General features: G+C 41.0%; 2 protein-coding genes across 7 annotated transcripts in view; one reads left to right on the forward strand and one right to left on the reverse strand.

Annotated features, from left to right (window-relative positions):
- Window positions 1–5,217, forward strand: part of LOC118399273 (chloride channel protein 1-like) — a 33,453-nt gene extending 28,236 nt beyond the window's left edge. Inside the window, exons 20-23 of the mRNA XM_035795213.2 lie at window positions 690–737; window positions 1,000–1,104; window positions 1,290–1,376; window positions 1,597–5,217. Of these exons, the coding sequence (XP_035651106.1) occupies window positions 690–737; window positions 1,000–1,104; window positions 1,290–1,376; window positions 1,597–2,091 (735 nt within the window). The 3' untranslated portion in view covers window positions 2,092–5,217. The remainder of the gene's footprint in view (window positions 1–689; window positions 738–999; window positions 1,105–1,289; window positions 1,377–1,596) is intronic.
- Window positions 5,218–7,385: 2,168 nt separating this feature from the next.
- Window positions 7,386–17,395, reverse strand: part of LOC118399274 (protein FAM131B-like) — a 31,809-nt gene continuing 21,799 nt past the window's right edge. For all 6 annotated transcript variants that reach the window (XM_035795220.2, XM_035795221.2, XM_035795218.2 and 3 more), the window contains 2 exons: window positions 11,700–11,948; window positions 7,386–9,420 (listed from right to left, as the gene is read on the reverse strand). In XM_035795220.2, the coding sequence (XP_035651113.1) occupies window positions 9,205–9,420; window positions 11,700–11,948 (465 nt within the window). In that variant the 3' untranslated portion in view covers window positions 7,386–9,204. The remainder of the gene's footprint in view (window positions 9,421–11,699; window positions 11,949–17,395) is intronic.

The raw sequence follows: 17,395 nt of genomic DNA on the forward strand, positions 1-17,395 counted from the left end.
TATGAAATATGGTTATTATTTGCCTGGTATGGCTTTTCACATTTACCAATTTATACTGCAAATATGAAAAACAATGTATGTTAATGATACAATTCAATCTCTCTATTCAATGGTGATCATAATATTTTGCCACTGATTTGTAGTTTTCTACTGGATAGGCCAGCCTTTGGTTGGAATTGTACACCCCAAACTTGTGACTATTTCATTCTGAAAAGCCAAATCCATTACTATTTTATACTCAGGGATGCGCTTGTAAGTGTTGGGAATTGAATTGGATTCATACGTTTTCTGCTGCATAAATGACTGTCCCATCAATTCCCACACAAACCCTTTGTTGTTGTAGTCTAGCACACAGCCACTGCTGGGGTTGGGGTTAATGTTGGGGTTGAATTGTGCACCCTAAACTCATCTGAAAAGTTCTGTTTCACACACACAACCAGGCTTTTAAAAAAGTATATAGTATATCCACGAATATGGAGCCCACACAAAACATGTTATTCTTGACACTGTACCAAATAAGTGACATAACTCAATATGTTTTGAAAAGACAAATATGAGTGATTGGAACAGTGATTGGAACAGTGATTGGAACAGCGACAATCAGCTAGGTTATGGGACGAGGGAAAATGTGTGCATGACGTGAGTCAGAAAGTGTCTTATCCCCCCCCCCCGCTATTTTCTCTCATCAGGAGCCTTGCGCCAACCCTCTCCTGTCCGATACGATGACACCAGAAGAGGTAACTGATCTCATTTAGGTCGACTTACGTCCCCTGATGCAATACCAAATGATTAGAGTAGGCTGCCTTGTACATTTTCAAACACTTTTGGCCTTGTCAAAAGAGTCTGGCCTAGAATGTTGAAACCCATAAGAAGGTTAAAAGGTGTCAACAACCCTAAATCTCTTATGGAAGCAGTTGACGTTGAAGGTTGCGCTTTAGAGGGAATTTAGCCAATTACAGCGTTGTGTTTCTTCAACTTGTGTCTTATTGGCTGGTGCAGATCAAAGAATGGGAGGAGGCTGAGATGGACAAGCCAATGGAAATTGATCAGATCCGAATAGATCCTTCCCCTTTTCAGCTGGTGGAGAGGACCTCGCTACACAAGGTTGGTTTGAAGGGCTGCCAACTCATACCAATTTGGAGATACAGTATATGACATCATGTCTAGACACAACTGAAAAACAACCGATAGTAGATTTACTCAGAACAGAAGCCATAGCAGAATGCTGAACCTTAAAGCATTTAGAAGTGGGGTCTAATTTGACGTCTGACCTTTTATGCCTGTCTCAGACCCACACACTCTTCTCATTACTGGGCCTGAGTCATGCCTATGTCACCAGTATCGGAAAACTGGTGGGTGTAGTGGCACTTAAAGAGGTAAGAAAATGTCATCTTCTAATTTTCACTTTCTTTTATCGCTCTCTCTTTCTATTTTACAGTTTTTACATTCTCTTTTGCTTTAACTTTACAATTTAGTAAGGGTTGAGTCGTTATTGCCTTACGAGTCTTACTTATCATGCTATTTTCATGTAATTCAATGTTGTGTTCTTCTGTGTCCCCTCTCTTTCCCTATCCCCACTACCCTATTCTCCCACAGCTCCAGAAGGCCGTTGAGGCCTCTACACATAGCGGGGTCCGGCTACGCCCCCCCCTGGCCAGCTTCCGCAACATCAGACGGAAGTCATCCAAGCCCCAGACAACCTCAGCCCCCGCCTCCCCCACCGCCCCCTCCTCTCCTCTCTCCCCCGCTCCCGTCGTCACCCACGCCCCTGCACCGCCACCTCCCCCGACACAGGAGGAGGAAGAGATGGCGGTGTGGATCGAGGGCACGAGGCGGGAGGTAGCGGAGGTGAACAGCAGTAGCAGTAGCAGTAGCAGTAGCAGCGGAACAGGGAGCAGCAGTAGCAACAGTAGCCCTTCGCTACCCCACTCGTTGCCCCTCTCCCTCCCGCTCACCTCGCCCCTCTCCATTCCCCTCACTGTCGCCCTCTCCGTCCCCCTTGCTGCCTCCTCCACCCCCCTCCCCGCCCTCCGGGCTGCCTCAGGGCAGCAAGTGGAGGAGGAGGAGAGTAATGATGAGGAGTCCATCTAGCCTTATGAGTGCTGTTTTTTTTTTCATAACATGTTTTTTTTTAATATGTTGTGAATTTCTCTTTTAGTCTTTCTCTATCCCTTTATTTTCTCTCTCTCACTATCGAGCTTTCCTTCTCTTTCCTCTCTCGGTGAATGATGTCTGTGAATCCATGAGGAGAAATAATCTGGGCTCCATAGTAGTACTTGACTTTTTAAGATCATTGGTTTTTTTTTTTTTTTTTTTTAACTTAACCTTTATTTAACCCACCTTTATTTAAACAGGAGACAATGGCTACCGGTGGTGTTTCAATAGCTAAAGATTCAACAAGGCCCACCTTGTGAGGGAGTCACCATGCTGGGTTGATAGATGACAGTGTTAAATCAGACTGACAACAGCCAACTCAGGTGTAATGATGCTAGAGATTTTTTACTTAATAATGCTATGGCTACAAACGGAACAGCCACCATCCGTCTCCCTTTGTAATTTAGATGAATCGCTCACTTGATGATAACACAAAACAAACACATGCTGAATGATTTTATGATGGTGAATTTTATGATGGTGAATCCCCCCACAAAAAAAAAAATACAAACTGGCGAGAGTGGTCTTTAGGCATTAGATTAAGGAAAATGGACTGAAACAGGAGGGACTGCCTCAGGAAATAAGAAATGCTCATATTTGTTTTAGGTTGCGACACATCGTAAAATGTTACTCTTTGCATGCCCTAATGAACAAGACCCGATGTTCTTCTGACACCACTGAGCACAGAAGAAAAAAGAAACGGTATGACACAGGGTTTTATGTGAAAAGTAGTTGAATTATGAATGAACCTCTTTCTCTCTGGCTCTTTCTTCGCTCTCGCTCTACTTCAAACAGTTTCTCAGGTTGCTCCCTATGTCTTTAAACCTGCAGATTTCGGACAGAGGAATCTTTGCTGTCTGTTAAATGAAAAGGATTTCTATTATATTTGTTCAGTCAGTTTTTTAATGTCTGAATGTACAGTATGTATGTTTATCTGTCTGTCTTTAGTCGTGTATTTATTTATCTTTTGTAGAGACGATTTTTCTCTGAATGTATAAAACGATGACTAATGTAGCTAATAAAAGGTTAGTAACTTATCTGCCAAATGATTTATTGTTGTGATTATTCAATGCATATGGATATAGAACAAAAAAAATGAATACAACTATTACTTATAACTATTATACAACTATTACTACAAAAGTGAATGCTTACTTACATTAAATGAACATAGTAAAACGTTTACTCAAAAAGCTTAAGTGACATGCCTGTTAATTTAAAGCAGCAGAGGCATCTTTGTCATATTGATGAATTGGTGAACAAATTGGTGGTTCCCAGCTCCAACCCCACACTCCAGTCTTTTTCTGTCTCTCACTTCCATTGTAATCAAGGTTACAGGCAGTTAAACAATGTCCTCCAACAGAACAATTAGTCAGTTATAAAGAAACAGACAGAGGGTAGTGAAGCCTACAGTAAGGCGCCAGTAACGAAACCAGAAAAGCCATAGTGTTTGCAGGACTGTAAACGCTCCAGATTTCATAGCTTTGTGGGCGAAACTGATGGATTCCAAAATTCGATGAATAAATGTTGTTCCCTTTTAATACTTTTCAGCTCTGTCAGAATGAATGGGATATTTGAGTTGTCCTTTATTCCTGGTGGATGTGAGTGACCCAGTATACTCTAAATCTTAACCCAGCCTGGCAAGCATACAGAATTGAATTGAGAATGTCTAATAAATTCCAATTAAATTATTGAATTTGAATTGAAGTAGTAAACAGGATACAGAATTGCAATTAAAAAAGTAATTAAAGGAAATGTAATTGAATTCAGTGAAATTCAAATGTCTCTTCAATCCTATATTTGGTGTAGTCTATACAAAAATACATTGTGTACATAACATCAATCATGAAAATAGATTTGGCTATTCTAAGCACTAAGGTTAAAAGAGTATTTAAAAAAAAAAACATTTCTTTAAACTAGGCAAGTCAGTTAAACAATGACCGCCAAACCCTAACGATGCTGGCAGGTTGTGATACAGCCTGGAATCAAACCAGGGTCTGTAGTGACCCTCTAGCATTGAGATGCAGTGCCTTAGACCGCTGCACCACACTTTTCCAGAGAAAAGTGTGTCCTGTCAGACTCAATGAAACTCGTGTTTTATGATTGAGTGGAATTTCTTTGAATTGCACTGAATTAAATTCTACTTCCTGTCACTCAAACTCAAGTTCAAATTCTAAATCCTGTGGGATGTGGCCAATTCAATTAGAATTTAAACTTATGAGTTGAATGGGAGTCAAAATTCTAAATTGAGCCCAACCCTGGCATACAGTGGTCAAAAAGCATCCCACCAGAGCTTTAAATGGTATATGTGACCAACCACCTCGATTCGGTCTAATGTGGAAAAATTTGAAATTGTGTTTTTTTACATTGGATAAAAGTAGAGACTCAGAACTACAAAATGGTATATCATACGCTGAAGTTGAGGAACAATGGGAAAATAATTCTGCTTTGAAAGTTGATAAACTTGTAACCCACACTTTTGAGAAAATGGACCTTTAATGTGCTGGTACACCTACTGGAGATCTATTCTTTATCTGCAACTATTCACCATCGTTCACACCCTCTTAAGCCTTAGTACCACCCATCTCTTTAAGGATTCACATGTGAGGCATGTAGCTAACTTGATGGGTCATGTAAACATCTGGCGAATTGGAGACTTGTTTAGACATGTAGCTAGCTAGCAAAGAATAAAAACAGATTGTCATAGCTTGCTACCATGCATGAAATGCTGTAGTATGAATCTGTAGGTAGCTAAATGTCACGACTTCCGCCGAAGTCGACTCCTCTCCTTGTTCGGGCGTCGTTCGGTGGTCGACGTCACCGGCTTTCTAGCCATCACCGCTCCATTTTTCATGTATCCATTTGTTTTGTCTTGTTCTCTGCACACCTGGTTTTCATTCCCCAATCAATTAATATGTATTTATTCCTCTGTTCCCCATGTCTTTGTGTAGGATTGTTTGTGTTACGTGTATTTTGATATTGTGGATATTGTTACGGGCATTATTTTTTGTCTATGTTCCGTGTTTTGGCCACATTTTTCTGTTACTTTGTACTGTCATTTTGACCTGAATAAAAAGTGAGCCTGTTCACAACACTCTGCTCTCCTGCACCTGACTTTGCCTCCAATACACAATCCTAACACTAAAGTTAACCAACTAAGTTCAATGTTAGCAAGCTAGCTAACATTAGGCTATAACGAGCAATGCAAATTACTTTCTGAGATACTAATAATATTACTACACAGATCATACAAGTAACGTTAGCTAGTGAGTCAGCAAGCTAATGTTCACTAGCTAGCTGACCATACACTTAACTTGCAATGAAAACAACTTTGACTAAATTTGAAACTTATAATATCCAAAAATGTAGCTTATTAATATCTGAAAATGTAACTAGACTCTTAGCCGTATACATGGATGAAAGCTACAAGGCAGACTGGAACCCCTTATGACTCCCCATCCCGGATCCGGGATCGTGACTACTGCTCAAGCTCATTACCATAACGCAACGTTAACGATTTCTGAAAATCGCAAATGAAATGAAATAAATATGCCTGTTCTCAAGCTTAGCCTTTTCTTAACAACACTGTCATCTCAGATTTTCAAAATATGCTTTTGAACCATAGAAAATCAATAATTTGTGTAAGAGTGTTGATGGCTAGCTTAGCATTTAGCGTAGCATTTAGCACGCAACATATTCACAAAAACCAGCAAAGGAATCAAATAAAATTATTTACCTTTGAAGAACTTCAGATGTTTCAATGAGGAGACTCTCAGTTACATAGCAGATGTCCATTTTTTCCTGAAAGATTCTTTGTGTAGGACAAATCGCTCCGTTTTGTTACTACACATTTGGCTACCGAAACTAACCGAAAATTCAGTCACCTAAACGTCAAACTTTTTTCCGATTTAACTCCATAATATCGACCGAAACATGGCAAACGTTGTTTGAATCAATCCTCAAGGTGTTTTGTCAAATATCTCTTCATTGATATGCCGTTCGTGGAAGCATGGTTTTTCTCAGAATCTCATGGAAAAATACCAGCAGCTGAGTTTTGTGCACCAATTTCCACGCAGGACACCGTGCGGACACTTGGCAAATGTAGTCTCTTATGGTCAATCTTCCAATGATATGCCTGCAAATACGTCACAATGCTCCAGACCCCTTGGGGAAACGATAGAAAGGGTAGGCTCATTCCTGTCGCATTCACAGCCATATAAGGAGATAATGCAAAACGTAGCTTCAGAAATCCTGTTCATTTCCTGGTTGCAGAAACATCTTGGTTTTGCCTGAAGCTTTTGTTCTAGGAAAATCTTTGCAGTTCTGGAAACGTCCGAGTGTTTTCTTTCCAAAGCTATCAATTCCATGCATAGTCGAGCATCTTTTCGTGACAAAATATTGCGCTTAAAACGGGCACGTCTTTTTATCTAAAAATGAAATACTGCCCCTAGAGTCTTAAGAGGCTTAAGAAATCCTGTGTCGTTTCCGTTTTGTTTGTACAGCTTGTTTGGCCCGTTGTGTGAAGTCACTCCGGTTCACACTGCCCGTGTGCAGAAAGTAGATGGTATAACAAGTTTGTTATTCAGGCACATGAAAGTTCACATGTTCCAGCAGGCATTTCTGCCCCAAAACACATTTTGATCAACAACAAAACTACATGTCAAAATCCCTCTCTTGTGAAGTAGTGATGTGCGGACACAAATTATCCATCATTTTTGTGCGTGTGTGTAATCTCGGAAACCAATAACTAAAATCTTGTGTCAGATGCTCTGGGGGGGGGGGGAATACACTACAACAAGGAGAGGAAGCTCCACCCCCTCTCTCTGCAAGTTTCAGACAAGTCTATGGGCCAAATATCCCCTCCCCTTCAGAAATATATATCACATTATTATTATTATTTTTTTTTTTTTTGGGGGGTCATTTAGCAGACACTCTTATCCAGAGCAGTTTACAGTAGTGACTGCATACATTTGAGTTGTTTTCCCATACTCGTCCTCTGTGGGAATCAAACCCACAACCCTGGTGTTGCAAGAGCCATGCATTACTAACTGAGCCACACAGGAGCCTTGTCCAAAATGATCAGTGACAGAAATCTGGACAAAGCCGCTTGTTGGTCGCGTCCCACAGTCTGTTGAAAGACGTTACGGTACCGTTTACGCTACGTGCGTCTGAGATTAGTTTGTGTGTGAAACTATTGAACACCACACACAATACCACTGCCGACAAGAATATGTTTTTCGAGAATATATATTTTTGCATACATACATAAATACATACAAACTGTACATACATACATTCATACATTTGAACACTCTCACATACACATACATGCAAGCACACGCACACACACAGAAACACACACAGATAAATATTACTTTATTTCTTTTTTTTGTTTTTATAAAAAATCCTAATTACACTACCGGTCAAAAGTTCTATAACACCTAGTCATTCAAGGGTTTTTCTTTATTTGTACTATTTTCTAAATTTTAGAATAATAATGAACACATCAAAACTATGAAATAACACATGGAATCGTGTAGGTACCACCAAAGTGTTAATTAAACAAATCAAAATATATTTGAGATTCTTCAATGTAGCCACCCTTTGCCTTGATGGCAGCTTTGCTCACTCTTGGCATTCTCTCAACGAGCTTCACCTGGAATGCTTTTCCAACAGTCTTGAAGGAGTTCCCACATATAATGAGCACTTCTTGGCTGCTTTTCCTTCACTCTGCGGTCCGACTCATCCCAAACCATCTCAAGTTGCTTGAGGCCGGGATTGTGGAGTTCAGGTAATCTGATGAAGCACTCCATCACTCTCCTTCTTGATCAAATAGCCCTTACACAGCCTGGAGGTGTGTTCGGTCATAGTCCTGTTGAAAACCAAATGATAGTCCCACTAAGCATAAACCAGATGGGGTGGCGTATCACTGCAGAATGCTGTGGTAGCCATGCTGGTTAAGTGTGCCTTGAATTCTAAATAAATCACAGACAGTGGCACAAGTAAAGCACCCCCACACCATAACACCTCTCCCTCCATGCTTTATGGTGGGAAATACACATGTGGAGATCATCCGTTCACCCACACCATGTCTCACAAATACGCGCTGGTTGGAACCGAAAATCGGAAACTTGAACTTTAGACAAAGGACAGATTTCCACCGGTCTAATGTCCTTTGCTTGTGTTTCCACGTATCTTCTTCTTATTGGTGTGCTTTAGTAGTGGTTTCTTTGCAGCAATTCGACCACAAAGGCCAGATTCACACAGTCTCCTCTGAACAATTTATATTGAGATGTGTCTGTTACTTGAGCTCTTTGAAACATGTATTTGTGCTGCAATTTCTGAGGCTGGTAAATATAATGAACTTATCCTCCGCAGCAGCAATGTTCTTCCATTCCTTCTGTATACCCTCGCTCCCTTGTCACAACACAACTGGTTGGCTCAAACGCATTAAGAAGGCAAAAGGTGGCTACTTTGAAGAATCTCAAATATAAAATAGATTTTGATTTGTTTAACACTTTATTGGTTACTACATGATTCCATATGTGTTATTTCATAGTTTTGATGTCTTCACTGTTATTCTACAATGTAGAAAATAGTTTTTTTTTTAAAGAAAGAAAAACCCTTGGAGGAGTAGGTGTTCTAAAACTTTTGACCAGTATTGTATATATTATTACTTTGTATACATTTTACTATTAATGTTAAATTACTTTCAAAAGCATGCACTTTCTTTTGGTTGTCTTGTGATTCTCTGTAATGCACTGATCTTTTCACAGCGTCCTTTTTCTTTCTCTATACTCCATTCTTTCAATTTTAATTCATTAGTTCAATATTACTGCAAAACAAGTCCTCACGTTTCTGCAAAACGACAGATTTGTCTTTAAAGTTCCCTTTTATCATTGTCGTGTCCAATACTTTCTCCTCCAGAAAAAGTCGTTCTGTTGTTTCTCAGTCCCAGAGTGGGTAAATAGCTGGATGTGGAGTAGAATAGCTTGATTGGTGGATTATGGATAAGTATATCCTGTTTGTCACTCTTTCTGACTATCCCCCTCAATTGGTCGCCACGGCAACAATAGACCCCTTGGCCACCTCTTCGTCCTTCTCCTCCAACGATTGGACAATGCAGGGTGTGACCACAAAGGGTATGCGTTCTGCCATTGGTTCTGGGCGTGCTAGTTGTGGACCGGTGCCTCCAATCGGGGTGACGTCTTCTCTGAGCGGGGACGGGGTCAAAGTTGGTTCTAAGGTTAACGTAACCTCATCGTCCTATGAAAACAGTAAATGGATGGTTTACTGACTATACTGTACTTACCAAACTGTGAGGATCAGTCAAGAGGAAGTACCTATGGGTACATCATAAATCCATAACCCATGTATTACCTTTGAACGACATCTTGTGGCTGGAGGACTTTGAAGTTAATCACTTGTAGTAGCCAGGACAAACATAAAATCAATAAACCATAGTACCTTTTTTTTTGGCTCATTCAATAGTTTTACTGGATAAAGTAGAATCCTGTTCAAATCTCATGTTAAATGTACAATTTATATTGCTAAAATATGTATTTTTAAATACTATTGCTGCTTCCTGTTGTCATGGCTTTCTGATATATGGTGCACATTTTGATATATCAAAATACTAAATTCACCAAACTGAGGTAAAAAAAAAGGATGTGTATTTCCTGGAATTCTTGTGTGGTTAAAACGTTAGTCTGTGTAATGTAGCAACACGTTCTGTTCACCATAGAGAACTTAGCGTAATACAGTGGCTTGCAAAAGTATTCACCCCCTTGACATTTTTCCTATTTTGTTGCCTTCCAAACTGAAATTAAAATACATTTTGGGGGGGTTGTATCATTTGATTTACACAACATGGCTACCACTTTGAAGATGCAAAATATTTTTTCTTCTGAAACAATATTACACACACACACACCTTTTGCAGCAATTACCACTGCAAGTCTCTTGGGATATGTCTCCATAAGCTTGGCACATCTGGCCACTTAGATTTTTGCCCATTCTTCAAGACAAAACTGCTCCAGCTCCTTCAAATTGGATGAGTTCCTGCTGGTGTACAGCAATCTGTAATTGGATTGAGGTCTGGGCTTTGACTAGGCCATTCCAGCACATTTAAATGTTTCCCCTTAAACCACTCGAGTGTTGCTTTAGCAGTATGCTTAGGGTCATTGTCCTGCTGGAAGGTGAACCTCCGTCCCAGTCTCAAATCTCTGGAAGACTGAAATAGGTTTCCCTCAAGAATCTCCCTGTATTTAGTGACATCCATCATTCCTTCAATTCTGACCAGTTTCCAGTCACTGCAGATGAAAAACATCCCCACTGCATGATGCTGCAACCACCATGCTTCACTATGGGGATGGTATTCTCGGGGTGATGCGAGGTGTTGGGTTTGCTCCAGACATAGCATTTTCCTTGATGGCCAAAAAGCTACATTTTTGTCTCATCTGACCAGAGTACCTTCTTCCATATGTTTGGGGAGTCTCCCACATGCCTTTTGGCAAACACCAAACATGGTTGCTTATTTTTTTCTTTATTAAGCAATGGCTTTTTTTTCTGGACACTCTTTCGTCATGCCCAGCTCTGTGGAGTGTATGGCTTAAAGTGGTCCTACGGACAGATACTCCAATCTCCGCTGTGGAGCTTTGCAGCTCCTTCAGGGTTATCTTTGGTCTCTTTGTTGCCTCTCTGATTAATACCCTCCTTGCCTGGTCTGTGAGGTTATTGTGGGCTGCCCTCTCTTCACAGGTTTGCTGTGATGCCATATTCTTTCCATTTTTTATAATGGATTTAATGGTGCTCCGTGGGATGTTCAAAGTTTCAGATATTTTTATAACCCAACCCTGATCTGTACTTCTCCACAACTTTGTCCCAGACCTGTTTGGAGAGCTCCTTCATCTTCACGGTTTTCGCTTGCTTGGTGGTGCCCCTTGCTTAGTGGTGTAGCAGACTATGGGGCCTTTCAGAACAGAATATATACTGAGATCATGTGACACTTAGATTGCACACAACTGGACTTTATTTAAATAATTATGTCACTTCTGAAGGTAATTGGTTGCACCAGATCTTATTTAGGGACTTTTCAGTTTTTTAATTTGTAGATTTTTTTTTTTACGTTTTTCATTTCACTTCATCAATTTGGAATATTTTGTGTATGTCAATTACATAAAATCTAAATAAAAATCTATTTAAATTACAGGTTGTAATGCAACAAAATAGTCAAAACGCCAAGGGGGATGAATACTTTTGCAAGGCACTGTATAACATCATTACATATGTCAAAGTAATTCAATATTTGAATACATTATAGTAAATAGTACCACACTCACACCTTTTTACAACAATGACAACAACAACAATCTATTTCTTCCTACTTTAACCATGCCTACTTGTAAGGCCTGCTGTTAATATTGACAATGCTTAGTACCATTAGGCATCAATGCGTATGATAATATTGATGATATCTAAACATTACAAAAACCACTAGTCTTCAAATTTTCTTTAACCACATTTTCTTCAACCACATGGCTCACCTTAGTCTCCTCCTCTTCCTGTTGCTCTGAAATGCATTCGATCTCCTCCTCTGGCTCCTCCCCCAAGGTCTCGACCACACCAACAACCATGTCAGCCATTGGCCCGCTCATGTGTCCGACAATCTCCACCTGCGCAGAGCCCCACAGGTCAGCCAGGCGGGGATGAGTGGGCAGGCCTAGACTGTGAATGGTGCTGTTGGGTGTGGCTTGGAGGGAGTGGTTTGCACTGTGTAGTCTGTGTTCCATTGCCTGTAGATTAGGGAACACAGTTCATTCACATTTTTTCATGACACAAAAAACAACATGATCAAGAAACCTCCCCATGACCCGATAGCTCATGGCTAGTGGGAGGAATGAGTCATCTGTTGCTCTTGGCTACAATTATTTCTGTATTTAATTAGTAGGACTGGCATTGGTAGCATTACATTAGTAGTAAGAAGGTTAAAACCATAACTGTGGTGAGAATTGTAGCCTAATGTTAGTGTGTTTGTATGTTTGTATGTGTGTAGGTTAAACCTCTTAGGCCGCCCCATCCCGCATGCGGGATCGTGACTACAGCCTCAAGCTCATTACCATAACGCAACATTAGCGATTTCTAAAAATTGCAAATTAAATGAAATAAATATGCCTGCCCTCAAGCTTATCCTTTTCTTAACAATCCTGTCGTCTCAGATTTTCAAAATATGCTTTAGAACCAGAGAAAATCAATAATTTGTGTAAGAGTGGTGATAGCAAATTAAATGAAATAAATATGCTTAGCATTTAGCATTAGCATTTAGCACGCAACATTCACAAAAACCAGCAAAGGGATCAAATAAAATAATTTACCTTTGAAGAACTTCAGATGTTTCAATGAGGAGACTCTCAGTTACATAGCAGATGTCCAGTTTTTCCTGAAAGATGCTTGTGTAGGACACAACGTTCCGTTTGTTACTATGCATTTGGCTACCGAAACTAACGGAAAATTCAGTCACCTAAACGTCGAACTTTTTTCCGAATTAACTCCATAATATCGACTGAAACATGGAAAACGTTGTTTGAATCAATCCTCAAGGTGTTTTGTCATATATCTCTTCATTGAAATGCCGTCCCTGGAAGCGTGCATTCTTCTCTGATTCGGATGGAAAAATACTGGTACCTGACTTTTGCGCACCAATTTCCACGCAGACACCGTGCGGGACACTTGGTAATTGTAGGCTCTTATGGTCAATCTTCCAATGATATGCCTACAAATACGTCACAATGCTGCAGACACCTGGGGGAAACGATAGGAAGTGTCCGTTCATTCCTGTCGCATTCACAGCCATATAAGGCGATCATGGAAAACGTGCCTCCAGAAATCCTGTTGATTTCCTGGTCACTCAAACATCTTGGTTTTGCCTGTAGATTTTGTTCTATGGCACTCACAGTGAAAATCTTTGCAGTTCTGGAAACGTCAGAGTGTCTTCTTTCCAAAACTATCAAAGCATAGTCGAGCATAGTCGAGCATCTTTTCGTGACAAAATATTGCGCTTAAAACGGGCACGTCTTTTTATCCAAAAATGAAATACTGCCCCTATAGGACTAACAGGTTAAGAGAATGTTATAAAAGGAACGTCTTTGTACAGTATATGCACAGGAGAGCTCTCACTAATAAACTTGGATTTGACCAATTGTGAGCTGGGAATTCTGTCTGTTTCATTTAAAACCAGAACTTTACAAACTCTGGTTTGCAGACCTATACGGATAATTGAAATTTATGAACAATGATTACAAAATTCTATATCACTATCCAATTGTGTTTTTTGTTTGTTTCTTTGCGTTGTTTGTAACTTCTTTTTATTTCCTTATTTGGTTCATAATGTTGCTGCTACCGTCGCTTATGACCGAAAAGAACTCTTGGACATCTGAACTGCGATTAGTCACCACGAAAAATAATCATTATTTTCCTTTAAACAGCTGGCTGGTTACACGCTGTTTCGGCAGGATAGAACAGCACTGTCTGGTAAGACAAAGGGCGGTGGACTATGTATTTTTGTAAATAACAACTGGTGCACAATATCTAAGGAAGTCTCGAGGTTTTGCTTACCTGAGGTAGAGTATCTCATGATAAGCTGTAGACCACACTATCTACCTAGAGAGTTTTCATCTGTATTTTTTTAAGCTGTGTACATACCACCACAGACTGAGGCTGGCAATAAGACCGCACTCAATGAGCTGTATTCCGCCATAAGCAAATAAGAAAACGCACACCCGGAGGTGGCGCTCCTACTGGTCAGGGACATTAATGCAGGGAAACTTAAATTGGTCTTACCAAATTTCTATCAGCATGTTAAATGTGCAACGAGAGAGAAAAAATACTCTGGACCACCTTTACTCCACACACATAGACACATACAAAGCTCTACTTCGCCCTCCATTTGGCAAATCTGAACATAATTCTATCCTGCTGATTCCTGCTAACAAGCACAAATTAAAGCATGAAGCACCAGTGACTCAATTAGTAAAAAAGTGGTCAGATGAAGCAGATGCTAAACTAAAGGACTGTTTTGCTAGCACAGACTGGAATATGTTCCAGGACTCTCCTGCTGGCATTAAGGAGTACACATCAGTCATTGGCTTCATCAATAAGTGCATCGATGACGTCGTCCCCACAGTGACATACAGTACATACCCCAAACAGAAGCCATGGATTACAGGCAACATCCACACTGAGCTAAAGGCTAGAGCTGCCGCTTTCAAGGAGCGGCACTCTAACCTAGAAGCTTACAAGAAATCCCGCTATGCCCTCCAACGAACCATCAAACATGCAAAGCGTCAATACAGGACTAAGATCGAATCGTACTACACCGGCTCTGACGCTCATCGGATGTGGTAGGGCTTGCAAACCATTACAGACTACAAAAGGAAGCACAGCTGAGAGCTGCCCAGTGACATGAGCCTACCAGACAAGGTAAACTACTTCTATGCTCGCTTCGAGGCAAATAACACTGAAACATGCATGAGAGCACCAGCTGTTCCAGAAGACTGTGTGATCACGCTCTCAGCAGCCGATGTGAGTAAGACATTAAACAGGTCAACATTCACAAGACCACAGGGCCAGACAGATTATCAGGATGTGTACTGCGAGCATGCGCTGAACAACTAGCAAGTGTCTTCACTGACATTTTCAACCTCTCCCTGTCCGAGTCTGTAATACAAACATGTTTTAGCAGACCACCACAGTCCCTGTGCACAAGAACACTTGGTAACCTGCCTAAATGACTACCAACCCGTAGCACTCATGTCTGTAGCCATGAAGTGCTTTGAAATGCTGGTCATGGCTGACATCAACACCATTATCCCAGAAACCCTAGACCCACTCCAATTTGCATACAGCCCTAACAGATCCACAGATTATGCTATTTTTATTATACTCCACACTGCCCTTTCCCACCTGGACAAAAGGAACACCCATGTGAGAATGCTATTCATTGACTTCAGCTCAGCGTTCAACACCATAGTGCCGTCAAAGCTCATCAATTAGCTCAGGACCCTGGGAATAAACACCTCCCTCTGCAACTGGATCCTGGACTTCCTGACGGGCTACCTCCAGGTGGTAAGGGTAGGTAACAACACATCCGCCATGCTGATCCTCAACACAGGGGCCCCTGTGCTCAGTCCCCCCTCCTGTACTCCCTGTTCACTCATGATTGCATGGCCAGGCACAACTCCAACACCATCATTAAGCCTGATCACTGACAATGACGAGACAGCCTATAAGGAGGAGGTCAGAGACCTGGCCGTGTGGTGCCAGGACAACAACCCTCATCATGATCAAGACAAAGGAGATGATTGTGGACTACAGGAAAAGAGGACCGAGCACGCCCCCATTCTCATCGACAGTGGAGCAGGTTGAGAGCTTCAAGATCCTTGGTGTCCACATCACCAACAAACTTACATGGTCCAAACACACCAAGACAGTTGTTAGCAGGGCCTGACAAAACCTACTCCCCCTCAGGAGACTGAAAAGGTTTGGCATGGGTCCTCAGATCCACAAAAGCTTCTATAGCTGCACCATCAAGAGCATCCTGACTGGCTGTATCACTGCCTGATATGGCAACTACTTGGCCTCCGACCACAAGGCACTACAGAGGGTAGTGTGTATGGCCCAGTACATCACTGTGGCAAAGCTTCCTGCCATCCAGGATCTCTATACCAGACGTTGTTGGAGAAAGGCCCTAAAAATGGTCAAAGACTGTTCTCTCTGCTACCGCACGGCAAGTGGTACCGGAGCACCAAGTCTAGGTCCAATAGCCTTCTAAACAGCTTCTACCAACAAGCCATAGGACTCCTGAACATCTAATCAAATGGCTACCCAGACTATTTGCATTGCCCCCCCCTTTTACACCACTGCTACTCTATGTTGTTATCATCTATACATAGTCACTTTAATAACTCTACCTAATGTACATATTACCTCAATTATCTCAACTAACCGATGCCCCTGCACATTGACTCTCTACCGGTACACCCCTGTATATAGTCTCGCTATTGTTATTTTACTGCCACTCTTTAATTACTTGTTACTTTTATCTTTTTTTTACCTTGTTTTGTTCAGAGTTTCCAGTTGTCTTGAAAGCACAATAAATCCAGAGAATGCCAGACATTGTAAACCAATTTGATGCCAAAATTTGCCCACGAAAGACCGCTGCACCACCTTCCTGTTCAAGTTAGCACAGCACAACAAGGTGAGTCCAAAAATGTATTGAATGCTGCTGCATAAATGATGCAATATGCCAGGGAGATATGTATACTGTAGCTAAGAAAGTCATTCTAAGTGTATGTCATGTGGTAAACTGTTAGTAGCCTATGTGCCTCACCCTAATAATTTGATCCTTTTCCCCCTCATAACGTAGCCTATTGTTCTGACTTGGTGGTGCACATGTAGCCTATAGCCTCTTTTAGAGAAATGTTATCAAATATTGTAAGAGCTTTCATTGTCTACTTTTATATGCCCCCTTTATTTATCCTACGGTTCTGACTTGGTGTACAGGGAGAATACTGTAAGAACGGCCCATGTTCTGAATTCTGTCGCTGTACATTTCAAAATTGCTGAACAAATTGTTATATTGACTATGTCTGTCCTAGCTCACTCATTAATGTCTTAGTCAAAATTACGGATTGCCTCTTATCTGCTCGTCATCCCCTTATGCCATCGTTTGAACGTATCAATTGTCAGTAAAAACCACATTTGTTTAAGCTATGTTTTTTGAAAGGCCGTGAATGAGGCTGAATGAACTGTTTCGCTACAAGACAAGGCTCTGCTGATAGCCAGGTGTAGCAGTTGTAAGGTGTTGGGACTCTGCTGTTGGTACAGCTTTGTGTAGGCCATAATAGTTTGTGGGCACCGTTTGTCACCATTATAGTCCAATTAATGCATTGTTCAGTGTTGTTTTGTGTAGTGGCTTTGCTGGCATCCATCTAATTATATTTATTTGAGTTTTCCCCACCAAGATTTACATGTTAAAATCACAACTGCTAATAACACTAGCGTCTCAGCAAACTGCTAACATACAATGGTTGTCAGTTCGACAGTTCCATGTTGTACTGTATTTGTATTTCATTAGGATCCCCATTAGCTGTTGCAAAAGCAGCAGCTATTCCTGGGGTCCACACAAAACATGAAACATAATACAGAATGACATAATACAGCACATCAATAGACAAGAACAGCT

The sequence above is a fragment of the Oncorhynchus keta genome, chromosome 20 (genome assembly GCF_023373465.1).
Source record: "Oncorhynchus keta strain PuntledgeMale-10-30-2019 chromosome 20, Oket_V2, whole genome shotgun sequence".
Taxonomy (NCBI): Eukaryota; Metazoa; Chordata; class Actinopteri; order Salmoniformes; family Salmonidae; genus Oncorhynchus; species Oncorhynchus keta.